The sequence below is a fragment of the Mus caroli genome, unplaced genomic scaffold (assembly GCF_978045245.1).
Source record: "Mus caroli unplaced genomic scaffold, Mus_caroli_1 scaffold_11, whole genome shotgun sequence".
NCBI classification, from domain to species: domain Eukaryota; kingdom Metazoa; phylum Chordata; class Mammalia; order Rodentia; family Muridae; genus Mus; species Mus caroli.
Window position 1 is genome coordinate 108,902,731 of NW_028227266.1, and position 21,279 is coordinate 108,924,009.

The 21,279-nt window shown below is 43.9% G+C and overlaps 1 protein-coding gene across 2 annotated transcripts in view; it reads left to right on the forward strand.

Annotated features, from left to right (window-relative positions):
- The window catches only part of Smarcc1 (SWI/SNF related BAF chromatin remodeling complex subunit C1), a 109,371-nt gene extending 91,231 nt beyond the window's left edge, over positions 1 to 18,140 (forward strand). For both annotated transcript variants that reach the window (XM_021171250.3, XM_085828063.1), the window contains exons 27-28: positions 12,680 to 12,856; positions 15,797 to 18,140. In XM_021171250.3, the coding sequence (XP_021026909.1) occupies positions 12,680 to 12,856; positions 15,797 to 15,891 (272 nt within the window). In that variant the 3' untranslated portion in view covers positions 15,892 to 18,140. The remainder of the gene's footprint in view (positions 1 to 12,679; positions 12,857 to 15,796) is intronic.
- The last annotated feature ends 3,139 nt before the right edge of the window (positions 18,141 to 21,279 follow it).

Below are 21,279 nucleotides of genomic sequence, written 5' to 3' on the forward strand. Positions count from 1 at the left end.
TTCTCACAAAACCATTTTCAGTAACAAAAAATCATAGTCAAGTGTGTTCTATTGTTACCATCACATAAATCCAGCCAGTTATTTCCAATAACCTCTCTACAAGATACTCTTTTCCTTTGGGTTCATTAGTCTCTGAATCAGCACTGTATCCCAGAGTGTCTTAAGAATGTAACTGTATGCTACGCAGAGTGAGCGTGCCTATTGTCTTAAAATTCATAAGGCAGAAGCTGCCTGATTCTGAGTTCCAGGTCAGTTTGGGGCACAGAATGAGACCCTGGCTACTGAGCCCTAGCACCAGGTTGGAAAAAGTATTCTTAGATGCGGTACATATTGCATCTGTTCAGGAAAACGTGCAAGATACAATGAACTTTTCAAGACTCATTCATTACCTTTCTACCATTTTTAATATATTCTCATGGATATGAGATAATTGGATACCATCTTCTTCATAGTTGTCCTATAAACTTGTATCATTTTTACAAGTATACTTTTTTTTTAACCTCAGTCATAAACGTTTCCTAGATCCAGAGCTTCTCGAAATAAAATGCAAATCTTCTCTCCAACGTGGTCAAAGGGAGGGATTGAAGATAAATAGCAAGCCTTTGAAGTCTCAGAAAGCACTAACACCTGAGTTCTAACACATGAATTCTTCATAAAACAGATTTCTGAGTCCTCTTCTAGAAGTTACCAATCATATTTGCTTGTAGAAGCCATAGTTGAATACACTTATGATCTAACAGCTTATTTTATCAATGTGAGTCTTACTGACAGGCCAAAGTATACCTTGGTTAATTAGTTAATTAACTAGTTTTAAATTAAAAAAAAAAGTAGCTACAACTGGGCATGGTCATACAGGTCTTTAATCCCAGCACCCACAAGGCAGAGGCAGGAGGATTTCTGAGTTCAAGGCCAGTCTTGTCTAGTTTGAGGACAGCCAGGGCTATGTAGAGACACCCTGACTCAAAAACAAACAAATGGGACTGGAGGACGATGGCTCAGTGGTTACAAGCACTAGCTGCTCTTCCAGAGGACCCAGGTTGGCCTGTGGCCATACCACCTTAATAGTATAAAGGCCACTCAAGTTCATTTCAGACCTTTGCACAGACTTAAATGTTGCCAAAACATCACACATATATAGGAATATAAGTGTTTTTAAGGACTTGTAGTGACTAGGGGAAAATTTTGACTTTTCACATGTGGGCACACACACCTAAAAATTTACACTAGGGATTCTATCCTCATCAGGTTTTTCCATTGACTTTAATGTTTCTGGAGATCGTCTTTAAAATCTGACACAGGATACTTTCCAGCCAGCTCTCTGAATACTTCAGTGAATCTTAAAATCTCTGCATAAGAGCGTCATTTTGTCTAGTGTTAGGTTTTTAAAATATACATATCCTGCAATGTCACTTTCCAAGCACAGCGATTATTTCAAGACATAGGTGCTATGCTGGGTGCCAGGCTCTGGCCATAGTCTCAGCTGCTGTTGGTGGTGCACTGCCTGTTCTGCCCACATCAGTCTTATTCCTCAGGGTCCTTGCTCTGCAGTTAAGGACCTGATCCAGGGCATGGCCACCTAGCCAAGGAGCCAGGATTCTCACTGTGCTACCAGGGGCTGAGAGGCCTTCACAGAGGACCTTAGATGCAAGCTCTTCCTAGTGAGGGAGTACCAGCAAGTTTGTAATAAAGTCACCTTTACAAGACAGGTCGTTTTTGTCTTCACTTTCTCACCAAAATAGGCTTTTCCACATCAAATATGTAATGGAAAGGATCATTCATTGTGAGAGGGTAATTTTGTAATTTGTACCAAGCTGTTTTCATGTAATTTTGTGTACACACACAGGGCTGCACGATAGTTCAGTAAGGTTCCTAAGTTGTCTTCTGACCCCCTGCGTTCTTTGTTTAATGCCTCTCCCTGCAGTCATACAAATCACATACATAAATACTAAGATATGAAGTAGTGTAGATTTGAGAGAACATAACATACAAATTGTGTTACCTTGGTGAGTTTAATAGAGATTATAACCTTGGTAGCAGTCTTCATGTTCTTCATTTCTGGCTTTCCCACGATGCAACCCTCAGCACTTCCAGACATAGTTTATTGGTTGTAATGGTAGTGATTTTTTTCTGGCTTTCTTCATACCGTCTGATGTGTGTGTATGCTGTTATGAGTGACGGCGTCCTTCTGTTTGCTCTTCGGTGTTCATCTGTTCCCACTCTTGATTTGTGAATTCTTTTGGTGACGGTTGGATTGCTTTTCAAACATAAGTCATATGAGTACCTAATTCAGCTGTCAACCAACAGAAGCATGTTTGTTAGCTAGCATCTGCACACATTTCTATTGTACACTATTGTATGTATTGGATTGAGAAGAGTTATAAAATACGCATATGTTCATATTAGTAGATGATGCCAAAATGTTTCTAGAACTTTAGGCCTGTTTAAACTCTTATCCTATGAATATAGTCATTTTCTGTTTGGCAATTTTGTTTTGTTTTGTTTTTGTTTTGGGTTTTTTGCTTAAATCTCTGTTAGTAAAATTAACAACAGCATCCAAAGTTGGTGGTGTGTCTACAATCCCTGTATTCGGGAAGCAAGTTTTTTGTTACAAGTTCTGTGCTAGCCAGAGGTACATAACAAATTAACCTCTAAGCAGATGGACAAACAGCCAGGCAGACAGGTTGGGTTGTCTGCACTTATGACCCCCAGTATTCCGTAGATATACTGGAGATTTCACTATTAATTCAAGGGCAGGGAAGACTACATAATAAAACTTGTCTTTAAAGAGGAAAAGGAAGCTGATTGGTGGCCCACGCCTTTAACCCCAGCACCCGGGAGGCAGAGGCAGATGGATCTGAGTTTGAAGCCAGTCTACAGAGTGGATTCCACAATGGCCACAGTTACACAGAAAGACTGACTCACACACACACACACACCCAAAAAAAGAAAAAAGTGAGGACTAGAGAGATGGCTCAGCAGTTAAGAGCACAGACTGCTCTTCCAGCGGTCCTGAGTTCAAATCCCAGCAACCACATGGTGGCTCACAACCATCTGTAATGGGATCTGATGCCCTCTTCTGGTCTGGTGTTTGTGAAGAGAGCATTGGTGTATTCATATACATACAATAAATTAGCCTTTTTGTGGTTTTTTTTTTTTTTTTTTTTTTGGTTTTTGAGACAGGGTCTCTCTGTGTAGCCATGTCTGTCCTGGAACTCACTCTGTAGACTAGGCTACCTGCCTCTGCCTCCTGAGTGCTGGGATTAAAGACGTGCGCCACCACGCCCAGCTTAATTTTTTTTTTTTTTTTAAAGTGAATCTGGCTGGCACACACACTTAACACCAGCATTCAGGAGGCAAAAGCAAGAGATCTGTTGAGTTTGAAGCCTGCATGGTCTGTTCCAAAATTACACAGAGAAACACTATCTCCAATCCAAAATAAAAAAGAAAGCAACAAAGCTGGTGAGTTTTGTGCTTAGCCTCAGCCAATCCACTTTTGTTGTTTTATTTATTTGTTTTGGTCAGATTCTTGATGTATGTATAGCCCCAACTGGTCTGAAACTCAAAAAGATCTGCCTGCCTCTGCCAGACTATCTCAATGCGTTTCTCTCTCTCTCTCTCTCTCACTCTGTGTGTGTGTGTGTGTGTGTGTGTGTGTGTGTGGTTTTTGGAGACAGGGTTTCTCTGTGTAGGCCTGGCTGTCCTGGAACTCACTTTGTAGACGTGTGTGTGTGTGTGTGTGTGTGTGTGTGTGTGTGTGTGTGTGGTTTTTGGAGACAGGGTTTCTCTGTGTAGGCCTGGCTGTCCTGGAACTCACTTTGTAGACCAGGCTGGCCTCGAACTCAGAAATCCACCTGCCTCTGCCTCCCAAGTGCTGGGACTAAATGCGTGCGCCACCACTGCCCGGCTCTCAATGTGTTTCAAATGAAGCTGGTGAGGTAAAGACTGTCTTCTCTCTCTGGTTTATCAGTGGTACAATGTGAGACCTGTAAGCAAGTCTGTACTGTCTTGTTATCAACATGACAAACAACAGTCACTTTGGAAGAGGACCTTCCGTTGAGGAATTGCTTAGATCCTGCTGGCTTGTAGGCAGGCCCGTGTTGCATTGTCTTGCTTTCTGGTTGATATGGAAGGGCTTAGCCCACTGTGGACAGCACCATTCTTTGGGCAGGCGGCCCCTGGCTCTACAAGAACACTAGCTGAGCAGGAGCCAGAGAGCGAGCCTGTTAGCAACATTCCTCCGTGGTTGATGCTTGATGATTCGCCATTCAACTACTGCGATAATTTTTGTTGAAATAACTATTTTCTTCTCCTAGTGGGCTTTGCTTGTAGTTTATCTCAGAAACACAAGACTAATTAACACAAAGACCCTTTCAACTAACACTTTCTGAGTGAAAGTTTGCAGATGAGCTGGGCACAATGATACATGACAGCTCTAGGGAGTCAGGTAGGTTGCCAGTCTGGGCTACATGGCAAATTCTAGGCCAGCCATGGTTTCAAAATGACCTTTCTCACCACTGCTACTAGTAATAATAGTAGTTGTAGTTGTGGTAAGGTCTGGTCATTCAGAAAGCAGAGTGTTCAAAGCCTATGCTTCCTAATAGGAATGTAACTCCCCAAACCAGAAAAAGACAAAAATAATCACAGGTCACAGCATTTACGTTAGGACTCGAGGGCAGCTGTCAGGTAACTGGGACGTGTTTGGTATTGGCCAGAGTGTATGTGGTGTGAATGGGCAGGAAAACCTTATGTTGGTTGGCCGTGAATGTGGGAGAAAGGAGTCAAGACAGACGTGTTGCTGAGTGAAGCTTCTTAGAGGAAGTTTACTTCCTATGCAACCATGAATACCCTAGGTCAGGTTCCAATACCTACAACAACCCAATCACTGGGGGAGCCAGGACAGAAGGCTCACTGGGGCTTGGTGGATACCATCACAGCTGAAAAGCATAAACTACAGGTTCAGAAGAGAGGGTGGTCGGGTGCGCACACGCACACATACACCAGAACTGTCCATCAATGATGACAGGACCCATTGGAGTAGGAGTTCATTCAGGTGTGAAAGCCCACACCTGTAATCCATCTCTTGGGAGGTAGAGGCAGGAGGACCAGCCACACCTGTAAAAGTGAAATTACTGTTCATTGATGTAAGCCTCCTAGGCTGAGGACAGGTGGAGGGCTGATTGTCCAGTAGCTGATACCCACTTGATAAGCAGCACCTCTATGCCGATTGCATATGTAATCTTGTTTCCCCAGACTTTGCATGGCAACTGTGTATCCCAAGATGTATTTTCCATAACAAGCAACAACAATAAAAACACAAATTATATGTAGTAGTACATAATGTGTTTGCTTTTATTTTGTGTCCGGAGGTTTGATTTACATGTGTGTGCACCACCTGTGTGTGTGCCTTGCCTCTCCTGGAACTAGAGTCATAGGTGGCTGTGAGCCAACAAGTACGTGTTGGGAATCAAACTCCGGTCTTCTGAAGAACAGCCAAGTTATCTTAACTGCTCAGTCATCTCCATCCCCTATTTTTATTATGTTTAGTTATGTGTGTGTCTGTGTGTGTGCAGGTGTTAGGGTGAATGCAGGTACCCTTGGAGGCTAGAGCCAGAGGCTTTGGATACTCTGCAGCTGTAGTCAGAGGCAGTTACCGGCCACCAAGTTGGTGCTTGGGTTCTCTGGAAGAGCAGTGTGTTCTCTTAAACACTGAGCTGTGTCTCCACCCCAAAGGATTTCTGCTGTACATCTATTTTTACCGTACTTTACATTTGCTGAATTTGTTTAATAAGAGAGTGCTGAGCCGGGTGTGGTGGTGCATGCCTTTAATCCCAGCACTCGGGAGGCAGAGGCAGGCGGATTTCTTAGTTCGAGGCCAGCCTGGTCTACAGAGTGAGTTCCAGGACAGCCAGGGCTGCACAGAGAAACTCTTTCTCAAAAAAACAAAAGAGTGCTGCAGTTCATCATCTCCCCTGAAGTTGTAGATGGCACCTAACGGTTTCTGAACTTCTGGGGCTGGAGAGATGGGCTGGTGGCTAAGAGCACTGGCTGCTCTCCCAGAGGACCAGGTTCAATTCCCAGCACACACATTGCAACTTCCACCTTTCTGTAATTCCAGTTCTGGGGCTTCTGACATCCTTAGACAGACATGTGGAGGCAAAATCATGAACATAAGATAAAACTAAATTACTATATATATTTTTAAATTAGTAGGCTATTTGTTGAGAAAAGAAAAACCTTTACAAAAACATACTGCTTCTACCTGTAATACACTACAAGCTAAGTAGTCATTTTATTTGTTGTTAAAGATTTCTTTATTTTTATGTTTCTTAAAGGTAATTCTCTGCACCATGTGGTTTCCAGGTGTGGAACTTAGCCATCAGCCCTCACAACAGACCGCTTACTTACTGAGGCACCTCATTGGCCCAGTACGGAGTCTTGACTGAGTCATTTTTTGGTGTTGCTAACTGCTTGACTTTGGTATGTACAAATACATGAACAGCCACAGTCAAGTCTAGCCTGTTAGGTAACCAGTACAGTGGGCCTTGGGCACACCGGCCTAACATGCCCAAGGCCCTGCAGTTTGTCTATAGCATCACCAAAAAAGAAAGTAATGAGTGTAGTCTGGTGAAAAATTGTTATTTCTATAAAATATTATTTCAATAACAAAAGTAGGATATTTCTTTCTGTTGAGGCACTAATCACTTAGCTTATTGTGTTTCATTTTCTTGAAATAAAAACCAAAATGATCTTAATGTAGCCCAAAGCAGCTACATTAGCTGTCCATGGTCTTCCATGCTCAGGCTCATGCCTTTCCCTGACCTTGCTAATGGAAAAGAAGCCTCTGAGGACCCTGGACTTCCCCTCACTCGGCTCCAACTGTGTTCTCCTGGGGCCTCAGCCAGAGGGTGTCTGCCCAGTTAGACCTCATATTGCTCACAGAGGCAGAAGTGGGTGTTTTAACCTCTGGAGGTAGAGCTGCAGGTGGTTGGGTTCGCAGTAGCCAGTATGAATATTGTGACCTGTGTTTGGGTCCTCTTGAAGAGTACTGGGTGCTCTTAACTGCTGCACCATCTCTCTAAAGCAGCCCTATTTTCTCAATTAAACCCACTAAATACAGTATTCAAGAACATAGTACTATGGACTCAGCTCCATACTGAAAAGGAAGGAGAAATGGCTCATCACACTGGACTCCTTTTGTAGTCTGTGGCACCTTAACCTTTCTGATAACAAAGCTGCCATGCCACTCTCCGGAGTAGCAGGTTGCCTCACAAGGATCAGTAAGGCTCAGTCCTTAACAAAGAGCAGGCGCCCCCAGGAAGCAAGTGGCTGTGGGGAAGAAGTCTCTGAGGATCCCGGGCTTCCCCTTGCTTGGCCGAAGTTGTGTTACTTCCGTTGTCCTGGGGCCTGAGCCAGAGGGTGTCTGCCCATAGTGAGAAATGGATGGAGGACACACCGCTTAAGACTAGATGGTCACGGTTCCCTTTCCTAGTGTCTTTCTCTGTTCTCACCTTACCCTTCCAGTGAGTAAAAATACGATCTTAGCTAATGTCCCATTAGACATGATAGGTGTAAGGCTTTAGTACGAGATCTAATAAACATGAGAGTGAGGGTTTTTCTACTAGCTAAACCTAATTTTAGCAAGCCTTTCCATTTCCCAGGCTTCAGATGCCTGCTGTTTAAAAACTGTTTGTATGTAGGTCAGACTCCACCATCCCATGCTTTGCCACTGCTGTTTTGAAGCTTGCTCGCTGTCTGCCCTCCCTCCACTCCTCCTTCTCCCACCTCAGAAATTGAAGTGTGTGTGGTGTTGTTTAATGAACTATGTACACATTTTATTTAGCAATGTCTTCTTGATATTTCAGGTTTATGGGAGTTGTACTTCAATCTTATAAAAATTAGCAAGAATATATTGACTGTTTTTTTGTTTTAAGTAATGATACTTGTGTCAAGTAGCCCCACCCCCCAAAGAAAAGGATCTTTAGATTTCAGGTAGACAAAACATTGATTTTTGTCTTTATTCCAGTCCTCTTAATTCCTTTTTCACATTTGATGTTTTCTACATCACCTTTGTGGATCTGTAGAGATGGCTCAGCTTGTAAACTGCTTGCTAGTGCAAGCAGGAGGACCTCCTTTGGTTCTAGTATTTATGTAACTGCCTCGTCTGGCACCGCACACTTAGAGTTCCAGGGCTGGGCAGGTGCAGATGGAATCCCTAGGGTTTTCTGGCCATCAGTCTAGTTGAAGCTCGGAAGCAGAAGTAATTGTTTTACTCTAACCTTTTTGCTGCCACCCACTTCCAATGAGAATGGCTTCGCAGTCCTATCTATGGTGATAGAAGGGAGAAGATTATTCTCAGATTTCGGGTTTCATAGGACATCTCAGCACGGGCTGGAAGTGGGCTGGCCTTGTTCACGTGTGCAGTGGTGCAAGTGCAATCACAATGTGGAGCCAGGCAAGCTCCATCGTCAGACCTAGCTCCTCATTCCCGTGCTTTACACTGCTCAGTAAGAAAGGGGGAGAGGTCAAGTGAGATTGAATGCATTTGTGCTATAAAGCTCTTAAAATACTGGAGCATAGTAGCATCTAGAACACGTTTTGCACACATTTGCTGTGACGTAATAGAAGATTGGGCTGAGCTATAACTCAGTAGAGAGTTCATGTGTGTGAAGACTCAATGTCATCCCAAACACTATAAAACCAGGCCTCAAAACACATAAAAACTCACACTTGTAATCTCAGCACTCAAAAAGTAGAATCAGGAATATCAGTTTAAGGTCATGCTCAGCTACAAAAGAGAATGTGGGTCTAGCCTGGAATACATATGAGATCCTGTCTCTTAAAAAGTACAAGTTTATTCTCGCTGTCTGAAGATGAGGGCTCTGAGTGAAGCTATGTCTGTGTTCCTTCTAAACTGACATTGCTCTGCTTGCAGCCCTCTGTGTTTCTATCCTACCCTATTACTGCGCGCTCTTTCTCGGATATTTGCCAGTAGATCTAGGATCTCTTGGGAGGTTTAATGATCTCCTCAGTGCATAGTCACACCTGCACTGCCAACCAGTCCGCTACACACTGAATATCAACCCAACACTTGAAGAGAGAGTTTTTCAACTTTTTTTTTTGGTTCTCCATATATGCATTTTTAGACATTTCCAGGAGCTAGAGAGATGGCTTAGTGATTATGAACCCTGACTCCCTGACTGATCTTCTAGAGGACCAAAGTTCAATTCCCATCACCCACATGGAGTTCACAACTGTCTATAACTTCATATGCAGGGAATCTGTTATCCTCACACACGGATAGATGCAAGCAAAACACCAATGCTCATGAAAGAAAAATTAAAAATTTAAAGACATTTTCCAATACTCACACACTTTTTATTTCAAAATTGAGGGTTATTGATGTTCCACTGTAAAAAGGTGCTTAACTGAGTTCTTTAAAAGACTAAAGGAGGGGGCTGGTGAGATGGCTCAGTGGGTAAGAGCACCCGACTGCTCTTCCGAAGGTCCAGAGTTCAAATCCCAGCAACCACATGGTGGCTCACAACCATCCGCAACGAGATCTGGCGCCCTCTTCTGGAATGTCTGAAGACAGCTACAGTGTACTTACATATAATAAATAAAATCTTAAAAAAAAAAAAAAAAGACTAAAGGAAATGCTGCTCACTTGTAGTTGCAACACTTGGGCTTAGCAGGAAGCAGAAGCAGGCAGATCTCTGAGCTCAAGGCCTATGTGTTCTGTCTACTCAGTTCTAGGCTGCCTGGGGTTACATAGTAAGACCCTATCTCAAATAAATAAGTGAATAGATAAATAGAAATCTTATGGATGTGATAGAATGAGGACTTTCTTATCAAGTGTTTCGTTTGGGCAGAGTATTATGTATGAAGAGAACTGGACCTTGAGTCAGATGGCTTGAATTTGTTATATGATTTTCCCTGCTTTGTCCATAAAGAAAGCTTTGAAGCCATTCATAGTGGCATATACCTGTATTCTATCCTTCAAGTGGTTGAGGCAAGAGTATCATCACAAGTTCAAGGCCAACCTGGACTGTAGACCCTGTATAAAATACAAATTGCTTTATGACTTTTCTGAGCTTCATTGTACTCCCTGTAAGATAATATTGTAGGCTGGAGAGGTGGCTCAGCAGTAAAGACACTGACTGCTCTTCCAGAGGTCCTGAATTCAATTCCTAGCAACCACATGGTGGCTCACAACCATCTGTAATGGGATCTGATGCCCTCTTCTCGAGTGTCTGAAGACAGTGTACACACATACATAAAAATAATAATCTTGGCTCTTGGTCCTCATTTGCTTTCTGGTTTTTTTTTGTTGTTGTTTTTTTGTTTTTTTTTTTAAATTTTAATAAGTGACAATTGCCTTTTTTTTAAGATTTATTTATTATATGTAAGTACACTGTAGCTGTCTTCAGACCCTCCAGAAGAGGGCGCCAGATCTCATTACAGATGGTTGTGAGCCACCATGTGGTTGCTGGGATTTGAACTCTGGACCTTCGGAAGAGCAGTCGGGTGCTCTTACCCACTGAGCCATCTCACCAGCCCTTTTTTTTTTCTTTTTTTTTTTTTTTTTTTTAAATTTTAATAAGTGACAGTTGCCTTTTTTTTTTAAAGATTTATTTATTTATTTATTATATGCTTTCTGTTGTGATAAAACACCATGAATAAAAGCAACTGGAGGAGGAAAGGCTTGGCCCTCATAACCGTAGTCAACGCTGAGGGAAGTCAGGGCAGAGAATAAAATAGTGCTAGATCATAACAAAACCATGCAGTTGAGGGTTTATTCTGTACAGTCTTGGGAAACCAAGTAACTTGCCTTGAAACGGGTATCCAGAAGAGGTAAAGAAGGGAGGCCGTGGTTACTCTGCTATACTTTGCCTAGTGTCTTTCTCTGTTCTCACCTTACCCTTCCAGTGAGTAAAAATACGATCTTTTTTCTTTTTCTTTCAGGGTTTCTCTGTGTAGCCCTGGCTGTCCTGGCACTCACTCTGTAGACCAAGCTGGCCTTTTAACTCAGAAATCCGCCTGCCTCTGCCTCCCGAGTGCTGGGATTAAAGGTGTGCACCACCACGCCCAACTGGGTGTTGTTCTCTTACCTCTTGGCTGAGTCTATGGATTCAGCAGACCTTACTTGAGAGTTGGTGTGAAACTGAACATGATAAATGATCCTATACAGTTTGTTCTGTCATTACCTTATGATGGCTCTGTCTTTGTGACGATGAAGCTCATAGGCTCAGAAGAGTCCTCTTTCTAAGGCTCTGTCACAGCCATGCTTGATAGAAGAGTCAGCATGAAGATGGGTAAGGACTGTGTTACTCTAAAGCTGGTTTCCCTTTATCATGTGACCAGAAGTGTTCCTCTCCTAGCTAGATTTCTGTACTTTTGAGTCCAAACGTGAGCTTTCTACTTACATCTGTGACTGTTTGCATACTACAATGGCAAGTTGAATGCATGTAACGTCACTCAATAGCAGAATCTAAGTACTTACTTACTGAGTCTTCAAAGGCAAATGTATCGGTGTGTAAGTAAATCAGACATTATTTGTTCTGTCTCCCATCATTAATGTAAAGACACTGAGAAGAGATGAAATTGTCTGTCATTTATCTTATTCTCCCACCTCAGCCCAATCCCATGTGTGATTTTACCAGGCCAGTGCTTCATGGACTCCCTCAGGGATCCTCCAGGTCAGGGGAAGGTAGACCTTTGAAAGTCCTTTCTGATGTCTGGCCTGCGCCAGGCATTGGATGCGATGTGATATGTGATAAGCCACGGCTCATTTAGAGTAACCATAGTGAGTCTGCTCTTTGCCTGATGCTCTCTCAGAACTACTCCCATTTGTGCTTGTTTGAAGCAAAAAGCTTGCTTGCTTTTTGAGATGGACTCATGTATTTTAGATTGGTGTCATACCCATTCTGTCTAGCCAGTGGTGACTTTGAAATCTTACTTCTACCTCCCAGATCCTAGGGTTATAGGTATATGCCACAACACTATTTGTGTGGTGCTGGGGGCTGAGCTCACAACCTCTTGCCTTGAGGGAAATATCTTTTACTTTTTTTTTTAATTTATGTATTTATTTATTTATTTATTATATGTGAGTATACTGTTGATGTCTTCAGACACACCAAAAGAGGGCATCAGATCCCATTACAGATGGATGTGAGACACCCTGTGGATGCTGGGAATTGAACTCAGGACCTCTAGAAGACCAGTCAGTGCTCTTAACCGCTGAGCCATCTCTCCAGCCCAAGGGAAGCATTCTTACCAGTCGGAATTCATGATCTAGTTGAGCCATGGCCTCAGCCCTGTAATTCATTCTCAATAGTAACTACCTTTCCTATACTAAAGTTGAGAAGTCAGTCAGTGATCTTTCCTCAGTTAAGTGTTTCTTCTACAAAAAAATGAATAAAAAGCTGATCGTCAGGGTGCTTGCCTCAAGTCTGGCTGTCCAAGTTCAGTCCTCAGAGCTCACACACATAACTTGCTCCTACCAGTTCTCCTCTAGCCTCCATACTTGTACCATGGCGTATTTGTACATCCACATGCTAAATAAGTCTTTATGTGTCTGTGTTCTACAGTCATGGACATTGAGTTGGTGCCTACCCCCACACACACACACACCCTACCCCCGTGCATGAATACTTACAGTGCTTTACATCTCTTTCCTCAGGTCAAATACCAGGCCCTGGCTCCATGATGCCTGGGCAGCCCATGCCAGGTCGCATGATCCCTGCTGTGGCAGCCAACATTCACTCTACTGGGAGTGGCCCTACCCCTCCTGGTATGCCTCCAATGCCCGGAAACATCTTAGGACCCCGGGTACCCCTCACAGCACCAAACGGCATGTGTAAGTAGCACAGTGGGAAGACATTACCCCAGCATCCTGCTTTGGAAGCTACAGATAAGGGAGAAATGCTTTCTTCATGAGATGTAGCAAGCCATAGACAGTCTAGCCTGCAACAGTGAGTTGTGGGAGAAAACGTTTTGGTGTGAACACTCAGGTTGTGTACTCAGTACTGAGATCTGTGGGGAAGCCACTGATTCTGTCACTCATGATTAAACCTGACTAGTTTGAATTTCATCTGACATGCATAGTTCCTGGCTGTTCTTTCCCCTACAAGAACTTTTATGCTGTGGAATTAAAGGTGGTAAGTAGGGAAAAAGTGAAGTCCAACCAGACCTAGTCCAATTAAAGGGTACACTCCTTTAACCCCAGTGCTCAGGAGCAGAGATGCTTGCGAGGCCGTCCTGGTGCATATATATGGAGCTCCAGGTTAGCCAAGGCTACATAGTAAGACTCTCTCTTAGAGGGGGGGGGGTGGGGAGGGAGGGAGGAGAGAGGGAGAGAAATAGAAAGAGTGAATGAATGAGAATGAATGTGAGAATGAGAGAATTGGTTTAAAGACAGGAGTCAGCTCTTGTAGCTATTCTTGATACTTTGGTAGTTCCTGCATAGACTTGAAATGAGATGGTTTAGGAACTGCAAAGAAAGAATACCAGGTAAAGAGGTGCTAGCGACATTCAGTAGCATCCCTCTGAGCTTGTGTTGGGAGCTCAGGTCATTTCTCCCATAAGCCCTCCCCCTACCCCAGCCCAAGCCTTGACCTCCACAGAGTTACATGAGAGGCTGTGATCTCCAGCTAGGTAGAAATGCTCAGTGAGAAGGATCCAGCCATAAGCTCTGATTCCTTAAGATCCTGTATGTGGCCAGAAATTAGCTCCTGTTCACAAAACAATAAATGACAAGAATCCTCTGCCTGCTGGGCAGAGGCAGGCAGATTTCTGAGTTTGAGGTCAGCCTGTTCTACAGAGTAAATTCAAGGACAGCCAGTGCTACACAGAGAATCTCTGTCTCAGAAGAGAAAAAGAAAAAAGAAGAAGAAGAAAAAAAACATAATCCTTGACTGCCTACATGAGCTTTAATTAGGAGAATGAGTGAATGAAAAAACTTTGATAGGACTGTTCGTCTCTTATTGATGAAATGTAACCAATAGCCTTAAGCACTGCTATACTATGACTTCCTGCTATAATGGACTGAGTTCTAGAACAATGATCCAAAATACACTCTGTTTTGTTTTGATTTGTTTTTTAAGTTGGATAAATGTCAGCAAAAACTATAAGCTATAACTGGTGGGATGTCTCAGCAGGTCAGGACTCTTGCACCCAAATCTGACATCATGAGTTTGATCCCTGGGGACCTGCATCATGGAGGAAAGAACTGATTCTCACAAGTTGTCTTTTAACTTTAACACACGCTCTCGCACCAGCAAGCCATGTGCACGCGTGCACACACACACACACACACACACACACACACACATGCAACAGCTACAACAGGGAACTTCAAAATCCTTGGAATGCACTGTAATACTCCAGGAGACTTCTTGCAGAGAAGGTGGCTTCATGCAGAGAAGCATGTGAATCCCAGAGGCTGAGACAAAGTCGATACACAGAAGAATGTCTTACATTAACTGAATTTATAGAATCTGGCCCATATGAAAAGTTATCTCCCTTGAGCTTGTGGTCAGATAGCATAGTAGAGTGGGTAACAAAATCACCTCCCAGGCAAGGCTGAGTTGGCTTTCCAAGAGAGCAGGCCCAGGTTGTCCTCTCTTTGTCATCAGACCATGACACTGGACTTGCAGACACTTGTCTGCTCGGTTTTGACTTTCAGATTCTATTCTGAAGGGCCCTCGAAGGAGTCCCTTGAGAATCCATGTGGAATCCATGTATCAGGAGTGGTCTTTAAAGAATCTGGCCTTCTGACTTGGCTCTTGGACTCTGCATGAGTAGCTTCCTGTCCTCAGGACGTGGGATCTTCTACTCAGAGATCACAAAGGGAGGAGATGATTGGATTCAGAAAGCTTTCAAACGCTGTAGAGATTTGATAAAAACCTCATGGGAATATAGACGGGTGAATTCCTGATTAGTGTAGCTGGGCTTTAATTATTTGTTTGATATGTTTTCATTTCTGGCAAGAGCTAGAGGTTTTAACGTCTTAGATTAAATGATCTCTAGGGTTCCTTTGTACACTAAAGCAGCTAGAGTTGAAATAGAAAAGAACCCCAGACACTCAGGCTAATTGTTCCCTTCAGGACCTGACCTAGTTTGGGCCAGAAATCCAAGGATGGCAGTTGAAGGCCTCCTAAGAGTACCCAGCTTGTCAGCAGCTGCCTCAGTGGGGTTCTATGGCTCTGGTAGAAACAGCTAATCAGCAAGAAGTTATTGATATCTCTCCTGTGCCCAGCTAGGATAGACACCATGGAATAAAGAAAGAGTTACAGAACTAGCCCATGAAGGCTCTGATTATTTAATGGAGAAACACAATTAGAACAATTAGAATACAATAAAATGTAAACATAATTAACATAAATGTCTGGAGTGGTTCTTGAAATGAGTGGTCCTTGGAGAAGGGTGGGTGAACTCCGACATGCCCCTCCTCTCTCTTAGGCTAGGGTGAGCAACTTCAGCAGCAGTCGGCCGGCTTCTATGCACTTGACCTGTGAACAAGCCTATGAACCAGTATTGCTTTCCTGCTGCAAACAAAGTTACTTCCTGAGGATGGTGGTGGTGCATGTCTTTAATGCTAGCATAATGGCTGAGGCAGGCAGATCTCTGAATTGGAGGCTAGTCTGGTCTGCACAGCAAATTCCAGACCAGACCAGACCACATGGCAAAATCTTGTCCCAAAAAAGGAAAAAAAAATCCTTTCTGTTCCCGTTAAGTGGACTTTCCCAACCGTCCCCTTGTTTCCAGCAATGACGAGTTACCTTGAATGTGTTTGCAGATCCTCCTCCACCACAGCAGCAGCAGCCGCCTCCTCCTGCAGATGGGGTCCCTCCACCTCCTGCTCCAGGCCCACCCGCCTCGGCCACTCCCTAGCCTGGAAGATACAGGAGCCTCCACAGCCACCACAAGCTGGAATGGGGATGGCAGGACTTGTGTCTCAGCTTCCTTGGTTTTCTTGCAGGATTTTTTTTCACAACCCCAAGCACAAGTCCCATGTCTCTCCACTCCCTGATACTTCTTGTGTCAGGTCCTTAGTTGATACTCATTGGAAAGCCTGTGGTGACTGGTGTGCTCTGGTCATTTAAAAAGTACCATGTGTCTCCCCTGTCCCAGTGTGACAGGTGTTGGCAGGTGGTCTGCAGGTCCTGTTGTGTTGACATTAGTATTCTCTCTCTCTCTCTCTCTCTCTCTCTCTCTCTCTCTCTCTCTCTCTCTGCTTTGTCTAAGGCTTCAATGTATAATCCTCTATAATTATTGTCCTTTCTTCCTTTGTTATGGTTGTTTTTTAAGGAAAGTATCCTAAGTTAATAGAAACCAAAAAAATGGTAATGGGCAGAAAGAGATAGCCACAGAGGGATACACCTTAAGGCATTATAAGTGACCTTATTTCTGCTTATCTGAGCTAAGAGTGGTGCTACTGATAAAGTCCCTGAGACTTGTCACACATAAATGCACCAAGATGAGAAGAGCTGGGGAGAGAGGGGTATCCTTTTGATTTAATTTCCTGGTGAGGACCATGAAGGATGTCACTGTGCCTGGAAGAACACTCCACTGTACCTAGTATGTGATAGATAGCAAGGAGCACAGCGTTACAACAAGCCCCCCCCCCTTCCTTCTCCCGCCATTCTGGTTGTCTGTGCAGGAGATTTGCAGGATTGGAACAAGATGGTTGTTTTCCCAAGGGCAGCGTGAGCTTTCAGAGTTGGGGTTTGGGGAGGCATTTGCTGGGTTTCCCCAGTCTAACAAAGATAAAGGGTCTGGGGCCCTACCTACAAACCTTTAGGAATCCTTTCCAAACCTCCCAACCTTCCCCAAATACATAGGGCTTACCCTCGCCGCCCCAATGAATGTTCCAGACAAACGTTACATGTTTTTTAAACCTTCCTATAAGAAAGGAAAAAATGTAAAATGGGTTAAGTAGATTATGTTAAACATTTTATCTCATGCAGCTTGGTTGGGGTGGGGGTACAGATCCCTAAACTACCTCTTGCTGTAGCCAGGGTGATGGGGTTCTTAAGCAAGCGGCACTGAGGTGCAGAACGGGAGTGGGAATGCTCACACGGGATGAGCAGCCTCCTGGACCTCACATTCCATCTGTTGTCACAGGGTTATGGAGACTGTGCTGATGGCACAAGGACCTCACTTGGCTCCAGAGTGCAAGGCTGTAAGGTTTGAGTGCCATCCCAGAGGAATTGCCACCAAAAAAAGCCTTAATCTGAGCCTGTATCTACCCCTGCTGATGAACAACTAGATGGGTTTTGGTTTTGCCAGCTTCTTTCCTCCCTCCCTCCCTCCCTCCCTTCTGTCTTTCCATTAGTAACAAAAGGGTGTTTTTGGCAGAACTTTAAGTGGCAGTTTCATTCTTGAGAGTGCAAGGTAGAGCACCTTATGGGTGTATTTTCTATGTGTGTTTTAAAGCTTTATGTATGAGAGCTATAGGTAGGCATTTCTTAACAAAAAAACCTACAGTTGAGATTTGCCTTTAAGACTCTTGGTTTGCCTCTAACCAGGAGCCCGCATCACCGCCAGGGTCCTGGAGCTAGAGCTAAGGACTCCAGAGTCTTGGGGTGGAAATGGAGATGCGCTTGTTCCCTGGGTGCTTGTTTTTCTCATTTGCCTCCAGGAAAACCCCAGTGTCTTCTGACTGCAGCCAGGGTTGCCCTCCTTCCCTCCATTCTCTCCCAAAGTAAACTGACTCCAGCACTTGCCTTCTCCCCCAAGTCCTAGTGGAAAGACAGGACTCCGGTTGTCTGTAACCTGGGGTCTGTGATGTGATCACTTCCCAGTTTTGAGAGATGCAAGTGGGAATAATTTTACATTGTTAATAATCTATAGAACCTAAGTTCAACACAGCTCTTTCCATGACTGTCAGTTAGGTATCATTCCTGTAATAACACCCATCCAGTTTTATGAGGGGCGGGCTTGGATACTGTGTGGTTTTTGTACAAATGTGTTTCTCAGTGTTGGTTTTTGGGTTTTGTTGGGTTTTTTTGTTTTTGTTTTTTTTTTAGGTTTTGTTTTAATGAGGGAAAGGAGCTTTGAGAGTTTGGGAGAAAATGAATGAAAGTGGCTTAATGTCCCTCGTTTTCATTGAATAAATGAAATACCATTTATGAATTCTAGTCCCATTCTCTGCATTCATCCATTCATTTCTAGTGTGTCCTGTAAAGAAAGAGTACTCAGTCTCACTGGGCCTGGTTAGATCTTGAAATGCCATTGCTCAGGGCCTTTACACGGTGCTTCAGTGTGAATGGATGCCTTCCCGTTCATTCAAAGAAAGATGAGGAGAGGCTCTCCAGAAGGACGGTAACCTAACGGACATCCTGCCTCCTCCCGGGGGAATAGCCCTAGTGAGCCAGAGTTAGTCAGGTAACCCGAGCTCTTATCAGCCTGATGACATAAGTTCAATCCCTTGGCTACCCACATAGTGGGAGAGAACTGACTCCCAAGAATTGTCCTCAGGCCTTCACATGCACACTAGTATTACATACATATATATTTATATGGGTTTTATTTTTAAGATAGAGTCTCACTGTTGTACCGTCTTGTCTGGCCTGGAACTCACTATACAGATCAGTCCAGTCTTGCACTAACAGACATCCATCTGCCTCTTGAATACTACAATTAAAAACAAATACCACCACATCTGGCTTTAAATTTTTTCTTCTTAAAAAGGTTATGTAGGGGCTGGTGAGATGGCTCAGTGGGTAAGAGCACCCGACTGCTCTTCCGAAGGTCCGGAGTTCAAATCCTAGCAACCACATGGTGGCTCACAACCATCTGTAATGAGATCTGACTCCCTCTTCTGGAATGTCTGAAGACAGCTACAGTGTACTTACATATAATAATAATAATAAAAAAAAAAGTTATGTAGTAGTATGAAACTCTACAAATCCTTTTTAGGACATTTTAGCCAATAAAAATAGGAGATCGTGCTATGTTTGAAGTGTATAGCCTTACATACAAGTGTATCACAGCTGTAAATAAAGTAGCCAGGCTGTGCCACCAGAATAGCGGCATTTCGCATAGGGCAAGCATCCTTGAAGAAAATTTACAGTATCCCGATGGCAGAAAAGGCATTGTGGTACAAGCAAGACCTATCCAAAAAGTTTTTTTTCCTGGAGAAAACTGAGAATGTAAAATCTGAACTGAGTGGCCTATAATTTCTGTATGCTATCCTGAATTCAGTTCCTAGTGTGAGCTGCAGCATGGACTCTGATGTGCTGCCTATAGAATCCTGGGGCTGGGGAGGGATTAGACTTTATTAATCCTGGGAACGTGTATCTATCATAAAGGGCAGAGACGAATGGATCTCTTGTGACCCCACCTAGGGCTACATAGTGAGGTGGAGGAGGACTTAAGTCCTGATTGTGACAGAGACCTTATACCAGGTTGCTATAAAGAATGGTTGATGAGCCCGATAGTAGTGCCTCGTACCTTTAATCTCAGCAGGAATGGAGAGACAGGCGAATCTCCAGAACAGCCAAGGCTACACATCTGGGAAAAAGCAGAAGAAAGAATGGATAACGGGGGCCAGGCGTGGTTGGCATGGTAGACTTCTTTTATAGCTTTTGCATTTTCAAAGGGCTGAAGACCACTGATAGTGGCCTAGCTGTGGTAACACTTTAATCCCAGCACTGGCAGGCAGATCTCTGAGTTTGAGGACAGCCAGAGCTACACAGATAATCTCTGTCCAGGGGATGTAGGGGTGGCTAATGAGAGGGAAAATTTAGTGAACCCGTTACAATTAATACCCTTGTATCTTCTGGGACCAGCCGACTCTGTTCTGACTCCTGGGAAAACCAGGGGGTTCCTGAGTTTGCTTTTCTGCTATGCAGAAATTAGAGGTAGCCGGTTGTGGTGGCACACGCTGGTAGGATTTGCTGAAGGAGGCAGAGGCAGGAGGTTCAAGGCCAGCCTGGGCTACACATTTAAAAAAAAAAAAAAAGAAAGAAATTTGGAGGTAATCCTTAACCACTTGTCCACGCCCCCCACCTCTGCCAAGCTTTTGAATGCTCTTGTAGCTTCATGGAGAGCAGCCATGTAGCCTGTGCTGACAGTAGCTTTGCCCTCCGTAGGAAAGACCACCTGCCCTAAAGATAGTTTGTGAAAACCTTAGCAAAGTAGTGACAGTACCGTAGGCACCTGACAGTAAGGGAACTAGATCTTTCTCCTTCCCTAGCTGCCTGTGGTCTGCTCTCCTACGGTCACACGGAGCAGGTGTGGGGCTGAGAGGTCGTGAGTCTGGCTTGGCCTTGACACTGACAGACTTCTGATAGCCATCTGGATTGTAGCATCCCTGCCTCCATGTCCACTCACTTGCTGTTCATTGAAACAGACCTTCATGTATCCCAGGACAACCTTCAGCTTCTGATCTTCCTGCATCTACTGACCCATGTGCCACCCAGCTAAGGGTCATCTTACTCTGCAACATCTTCAGGGTTCCTGAGAAGGCAGCAGGTGTCATCTGCATTAGTTGAGTTGTTTTCTCCCAACTGTCCTGGCTTTAGAGTTAGTTAATAAATTCAAAATCCCTTTGCATCATAATAACAAACCATTGCCTGGCAAAATAACCACACACACACCCCAGGTTTGTGATAACCCTTTTCTGAAATGAGAACACTCAGTCTCTGTGAGGAAAGTTTTGTCAACACAAAAGCCCTTTAGCCCGTCCCTTCCTACCAGAATGGTGTGAGTAGACCTATTCCTAGTAGCCCATTCTGCACCCCACCCCCCCACAAAAGCAACCGGTTGTCTCCATGCCTAAGATCAGAAGCTTGATCATTCTGTGATGGTCGTTACTAACAGCTAGGCATACCTGTACTCCTGGAACGTGGGAGGTAGAGACAGGAGGTTTAGGAATTTAAGGTTGGCTTCCGTTCTGTAAAGATTGTTGCCAACCTGGGTTATGAGGGAAGGTCTCAAGGGGCTGAAGCATTAAATGCCCAGGTAAAAGTGGATGCTGGGCTGGGTAAGGAGACAAGGCTTCTGTTGTCCTACTCTGCGTCCTGCTCCTTCTTTTGAAATGCAAGAAAGGAAATGAGGGTCTGTAGAGCACACGCAGCTGTAAATAAACAGTTGCACACGCAACTGTTTGTAGCAACAGTTCCAGCGCTTCTGCCTCTTCTGACGTCTTGGATACCAGGTGTGGGTGTTGTGCAGATACTTGCAAGCAAAACACCCATGCACATAATTTTAAAGGGTGAAATAAGAAGCCTCCATATTCAGATGAATACAGCTTTTAAAAGGAAAGCCAAAATT